Source organism: Chinchilla lanigera, unplaced genomic scaffold (assembly GCF_000276665.1).
Source record: "Chinchilla lanigera isolate Chin_1 unplaced genomic scaffold, ChiLan1.0 scaffold00036, whole genome shotgun sequence".
Classification (NCBI taxonomy): Eukaryota; Metazoa; Chordata; class Mammalia; order Rodentia; family Chinchillidae; genus Chinchilla; species Chinchilla lanigera.
In genome coordinates, this window is record NW_004955437.1 from 562,600 (window position 1) to 569,730 (window position 7,131).

A 7,131-nucleotide genomic window follows, 5' to 3' on the forward strand; every position below is an offset into this window, starting at 1 on the left:
GGGGCCGCCCCAGCCGGGCTCGCAGGAACACGCGCAGCGGCTCAGGTCGAACACGCCGTGCAGGCTGCAGAGGCTGCGCACGTCGGTCTGGCCTGCAGAGGCGAGGCGGGCCTCAGTTTCCCAGGGAGAGAGACTGCGCCCGCAGGCTGCCCCTAAGGGTAGGGTTTCCTGCAGGCTGGTTCGTGCGTGCTTGCGTGTGTGTGGGGGGGGGCGCGGGTTGGGCTGGCACCTAGCCCCGCTCCACTCTCCAAATTGTGCTCTGTGTCCTGAGGGCCGGGAAGGGGGTACCTTTTTTTTTTTTTTTTTTTTTTTTGTCTTTTTGAGGCAGGGTCTCGCTATGCAGTTCGGGCTGGCCTTGAGCTCACTTTGTAGCCCAGGTTGGCCTCAAACTCAAAACGATCCTCCTGCCTCAGCTTCCCGAGTACTGGGATTACAGGTGTGCGCCACCACACCCGGCCGGGGTGCCTTTTTCTAATTCACACGGGTGCTTTGTGAATAGTGACGCCCCATTCCCACCTTTCCGGGCCCGCTCACCTGTGCCCGCCTGGGCAGCCGCGGGGCAGCACCCCGCGCCGCACTGTTCCCTGAGCCCCTTCACCAGCTCCTCCAGAGCCTCCATCCGGGCCCTCAGGGCCTGCACCTCCGACGCAGGGGCGGGGGGCTCCGCGCCCGGGGCGCAGCCACAGCCGGCGGAGGGCGGGAGGTTGATGCGGTGGGTGAAGACCACTTGCTTCTCCCCTCCTTCCACCGTGTGCTCATAGTGCTGAGAAGAGGGGCGCCCCTCTCCTGCCCCCACCGTGCGGCCCCCCGGCCTGGGAGGGGGCCTCGGGGCTGGAAGCGTCACATTGGACCTGGGGGAGAAGGGTCCCGCTCTGGCTGTGCCCAGCAGCACCAGCAGGGCCAGCCTGACCGTCACGGGGAACTGGGCTGGCATCGTCCAGGAGGCTGCGGAGAGAGAGACAGACAGATCCAGTGTGAGAGGCGCTTCAGGAAGGAGACAGTGCACCCCACACACCCATCCTCCTGCAGCTCACGGCCCAACTCTGCCACCTCACACCCAGCCCCAATGCAGGAAGCCCTCTCTGGGCAGATCCAGCCCCATCTTTTTTGCTGATGTTCGCAGTTCTACTGCTCCCTGACCCCCAGCGATCCCCCACCCCTCCTGCACATGCCCTGGTCTTTTGTTTTTCCCATCAACACTATGGGCTTCACTGGCCTCAGGGCCTTTGCACTGTGCCTCCAGGTGCTCTTCACTCCACTCTCAGAGGCTGGCTGGGCTAGGTCAGATTTTAGTTCACAGACTGGCCCTTACGCTGGTCCCAGGAGTCCCCACAGGCCCTATCACAGTGCCTGCACCTGCTCCTCGGGGCATTTTCTGGGCCTGAATATCTATCTGCTGCTGTGAATATTTGTTTATCTTTCTCCCACTGCTGGAGTGGGCGCTTCCGGGGAACAGGCTTCTGTGTGTGGAGGTCTGCGGGCCGGAGGGTGTGCCGTCCAGCACTCTGCACTGAGGGACGTTAGTGGCGGGGAGTCCAGGGCCCCAGCTCCCGGCTCCTCCCACTCCTCAGTGGGGGTGGCTCATTCTCTCCCTCTCCTCCATCACCTGCGCTCTCGCCTAGACCCTTCCTGTCAGCCTTTGACTGCTTTTCTTTACTTTGTATTTGCCCGCGTGTGCAGTGCATAATGAGCTCGTTCAGCGGGGAGTTGGTTCGGGTATGGGACACGACTTAATTCTTTTACGTGCCCTTTCCCTCCACCCCCATCAGCTTTTAAAGGACTCAAATATCTCCCTTTAAAAAACAAAACGAGACAGCAACCATGTCCTCTTGCTTACATTATGAAATACTGGGACTTACTGTACAGGTGCGAAGGTACACAAAATAAAATAGGACCAGACAAAGACCCATGTACGTGTGCTCACCCGATTAACAAACATGCCCCACGGTTAAAAAGATAAAAGATGGTCTGTTCAGTAAGTGATGCTGAGTCATCTGAAGACACATGCAAAAAAGCCTTTTTTTATTATATATCAATTATGGAAATTACCATAGTGAGATGGATCTTAGACCTAAGTATGAAAGGTAACGCAATGCCTTTCTTAACAACACCTTATAGAAAGAAAAAGTAGGACCACGCCCTTATGATTTTGGAGTAAGTTAAGATATTGTACGTGGAACACAGGAAACTGAACCATAAAAAGAAAAATTGAACCCGATTAGAATTGAACACAAGACCTCATGCATGCTGGGCAAGCACTCTACCACTGAGCTACATCTCCAGCACAAGAACTAACTTTCGGTCATCGAATGACATCTGTAAGAAAGCAAAAGGCCAGCCACAGAGGGGCGGAAACTATGTAAGATGCACACAGAGGATGAAAATCTGAAATAAAGAACCCTTATAAAACAAAACAACAAAGGACAGGCGGCCAGAAGAGGATACATCCAAAAGTCTAGTAAATACCAAAAGGTGTGCAATATCACTAGTGACCAGGGAAATACAAATTAAAACCACAATGAAAAGCCATTAGATACCCACTAGAATGGCTAAAATTAAAGGGACTGTTGTCATGAAACAACTGGAACTCCTCGTCTGTTGCAAGCAGAAGCATAAATTTAGTGGAACCACTTTGGAAAAATGGTTTGGTGGTATCTGCTAAAGCACGTAGCCTACGATCTGGCGATTCCACTTCATGGTAGCTATCAATGACAGTGCCTGCATATAACCTCCCAAAGACATGTGAACGGCCAACTCACTCAGATTAGCCCAAAGTGGAAACAACTCAATTGTTCATTGATGGTATCCTGGATAAGGGAGTTGAGGCAGAGTCATGCAGTGCAATATTACACACACAGAGAGACACCCTACTGTCGCATGCAACAAGATGCATAAATTTCACACACATAGTGCTGAGCAAAAGAAATCAGATGCAGAGTGGGGTGTGGCAGTGCGTGCTTGTGATCCCAGCACTCTGGGAAGCTGAGGCAGGAGAATCGCCCAATTTGACCCCAGCCTAGGCAACTTAGTGGCTTATCAAGATCCTGTCTCAAGATAAAAAAGAAAAGGGATGAGGATGGACACCAGTGCAAAGGCCCTGGGCTCAGTTGCCCGTGGCAAAAACAGGACATAGAGTAACTTTTAGAGATAGCGGACATGGAAGAGTCACAGGAGATTTCTGGAACTGTTTTTTATCTTGATCTAGATGGTGGTTAAACAGATGTAGATATCCAAAACTTCATCCAGCTACACACCTAGGAGTTGTGCATTTTACTGTCGGAAACTTAAACCTTAAAAACAACAATAAAAAAGAACTTTCCCTCATTCCACACCCACTCCAGCAACCGCATATTACCGCCTCTGACTCATGACCACCCTTGCACTACGTTCTGCTCAGCCTCCCGAGTCACAGAGCCCAGCGGACCACAGCTTCCACTCCCAAACCTGTCCGTGTGCCGCACGGGGCCTCACGCTGAGCCACGTCCCCAGCCCTTTTTATATTTTCCTTTGGAGATGGGGTCTTCCTAAATTGCCCAGGCTGGGCTCAAACTTGTGGTCCTCCTTTAACCTCCCGGTAGCTGAGATTCCGGGTGTGCACCGCCACACCCAGTTGTGTAAACACTATTCTGTGTCGTGTTGTCCAGTACGTAGCCTGGAGGAATCCGCGGCATTGCGGCGTGGCCTGAGTGACCACAGAGCTGAGCTGTGTACTGTCTGTTAACAGCTCCCCACATGGGTGTGAGGTGCGGCAGGGTTACTTGAGACCACTGCTCTGGTGCCACCTCCAGTCCCGTGGGTCTCGGATCCAAACCACACACCAGTTTGTCAGCCCCGCCCCACCATCGCTCCCATCTCCATAGCAATGGACCACTTGCCTCCTTGGTGTCTCCTCTGGAACCAGACTTAGAACTGTCCTGCTCCTGCCTGTCCCCTTCCATCAACCCCCACTGCAGCTCACAGCCCCATTTAGTTGAAGCCAGACCCACACAGCCCATCCCATGCCGCCACGTTCCAGCAACTCGCCCTGGAAGTCTCAGCACCGCGGAATTCTCAGAGTAACATTTATAACAATTTATGATCATATGCAAGTCGATCTAGGATGGGATTCTTTTATTACTTTCTTGTTTACTCTCAATCTACAAATGCTGTACTACTGCATTACTATAAAGGCTATGGGGGCCGGGCATGGTGACACACGCCTATAATCCCAGCACTTGGGAAGCTGAGGCAGGAGGATTGCCACAAGTTGAGGCCAGCCTAGACTACAAAGTGAGTTTAAGGCCAGTGTGATCTACATAGCGAGACTTTGTCTCAAAAAAGACAAAAAATTTAAAAATAAAAAATAAATTAAAAAAAAAGAAAGCTCAAGAGATAGCACCAGAGGATAAAGCTATCCCGGTGGAACTGCTGAAAGTCAGACAAAAGATAAAGGCCCAGAAAGACAAAGAGAAGGCAGTATATGCAAAAAGTAAGGATTCACTTTGGCCTATTAGGCAGAGGTGGCTTGAGGCAGTGAGACAATATAAGTTCTGTCTACATGTGATCCTTGTGTGTCCTTTGTTACTTCACTTCCTCCTGGTTTACAGGTAGTTTCCCTCCTAATAAAAAATGTTACAAAATGTGAGTGAAGTCGATCTTTTATAATCGTTTTCTGCAATTTATCAGAGAATGGTGTCCAGCCTGTTTTTAAAATTCCTAAGTCATCACTTGTTGAGTGAAAAGATGCAAGCTTAAGTTTGTGTATTTATCTTGTTTCTCCCCGCCCTTAGTGGATCTGTGGCGGGGCTGTGCTGGTGTTTTATACTTGTAGGTAATACACACACCGCTTGTTCAGATGCTGGCACACTTCCCTGCCAAAGGCCAAGGAGTAAAATGTGTAGGTTTTGTGGACCATCCAGTCTGTCAGAACTACTCAACTCTGCAGTTGTAACTCAAGTCTAACTTCTTAGTCATAGACAATGTGTAAACACTATGGCTGTGTTTCAACAAAACTTTATCTATAACAACAAAAAAATCCCAATTAAAAAAAAAAATTTAAAAGTTCAAGGCTATGGGGGAAGCCAGGTCTGGAGATACATATTTATAATCTGAGCACTCCAGAGGCTGAGGCATGAGGATTATCAATTTGAGCCCAGCCTAGGCAACTTAGCGAGATCCTGTCTTAAAATAAAAAATTAAATTCTAAAAAGAGCTCGGGAAGTACCTCAGAACGGAGGTCCTGGGTTCAATACCCAGCATTGCCAAAAATAAAAATTAAAAAAAAATAAGACGAGGTTTTCAGGCACAGCACCTGTTTTTCTTTTCCTGGCTGCTGTACCCCTGCATGTTGCACATAATAGGTGCTCAATAAATATTTATTAACTGTAGGAATGAAAGCAAACTCCAGACCACTCGTTCTCTCTTCCGCAGTGGTCGGCTCTTGGCCTGCAGAGTGCACCGCTCTTCCTCCTTTAATTGGCCACCACTTCTCTGCAAAGCATGTTTATCTCCCTGCCTTTAATAGATGTAAAACCCCACTACCTTCTGCACTCGTCTTGACCAACTATTTGTTCAAAGCAGAAAGAACCTAGAAACCACCTGTTAAAAGGAGTCCCCAGAACCTCAGGCGCTGGTAACATATTTTGGTGAAGCCAGCCAGGAGCAAGGCCCGCCGGGCACAGATTTGCTTTGCTCTCTCTCTGAAGTCTACGGAGTCAAGCCAAGAAGGAAGACAATGGTTTACCTTTTTCTTTCCCCTTCTCTGCCCTAGGAGGTCCTGATTCCCTTCTCTCTCGCTTGGGCTCTCATCTGTCAGATGGCTCACATCCTTTCACTTCTCTTTTTTCTTTTTGGTTGTTGGGGAGAGGCAGGGAGCTCTGGAGGGCTGGGAAAATTCATGGAAGCAGGGGAACTCAAGAAGCCATCTTTCCCAGTGCGTCCTACCATGTGGGGCAGAGAAGGGAAGCGCAGGGCCTCTGTGTTTTTCCCAGCTGGGAAGAGAGGCCCACAGCTCTGCCTCAAGTTTATCTTCATTTTTCTTTCTTCTCTTTCCTGTTCTCAGTTACTCAGTGTGTGTACAGTCAGTTAAGAGCGGCCAGAGGGCCTGGTAGTAAGCCAGTGGTGGAATGGATAGCTCCATGTGTATGACCTAGAGTTTAATATGCTTTTTTGGCCCTCACATTTTTTTGTTTTCCCCAATATCTTCTTCAGCTTTCTCACTCTTTTGGAAGCGTGCTCGTGCTCAAAATCTCATCTGCGTTTGTTCCCTAGGTGGCCTTTTATCTCAGTATCCTTAGTGAGTCACTTTCTCACAGCCTTGTTCCATCTCAGTCCACGTTTCTGAATGTTTGGCAGCCATTTTGTTTTCGTCTTGTTAGTCACCACACGGTTTCACCATGACTAGTGGCCATTTTGGTTCATTATATGAGTCACATGGAGCAGCCATGGCTGTTGGCCATTTTGGTTGGTCACATGGGTTGGTCACATGATTCCACTACGTTTCACATTCACCATTTTTTTTTTCAACTGACCTCATGGACACCAGCAAACCTCACCCTTATAGATAAGAACTAAAGCCTCTATTTTAGGGCTCACATGGGCCTCCTTCCCACTTCTCTTCTGAATTGAGTTAGATTCCTTCCCTATGTTTTCTAAAAGAAATTCAGGTAATTTGGAAATATGTGCCTGGGAACAAAAGAACAGCCAGTAAAGCTCGGCTCGTGCTTGGGAGTGTGTAAAGTAGAGTCCGGCTCTCTTTCTGTCTCTATTCTACGGGATCTGACCTGGTGAGACTGCTTCTAAGGGATCCTCCCCACAAGCCTCCATCCTCGTCCCCTAGGAGTTTCTAAGGGGGCTCCCCGGGGCTTCACCTTTTTCTTTAAAGAGTCACTGGGCCCTGGGATGCACCGTAGGTCCCAGCAGATCCCAGTGACCTCACCATTAGGATTAACTAGGAAAGAGTAAGAGTACAGAATGGCATTTACTATTCTTCACTTAGATCTTTTGGCAAAAGATCTCCCTTATATTCAGATCTCCCTTATATTCAGAGTTTTGTGACTGTCTCTGGAAAGGCCCCCAACTATGGTATTTAAAGGGACCTCTGGGGGCTGGGGATATAGCTCAGTGGCATAGGCACTTGTCTGGCAAGCCTAA

At 49.4% G+C, this 7,131-nt stretch overlaps 1 protein-coding gene across 1 annotated transcript in view; it reads right to left on the reverse strand.

Moving 5' to 3' along the window:
• LOC102005749 (tenascin-X-like) overlaps positions 1-7,131 on the reverse strand; it is a gene marked incomplete at its 3' end in the record, with an annotated part of 15,749 nt that continues 8,618 nt past the window's right edge. Inside the window, 2 exon segments of the mRNA XM_013516899.1 lie at positions 1-92; positions 535-940. Of these exon segments, the coding sequence (XP_013372353.1) occupies positions 1-92; positions 535-934 (492 nt within the window).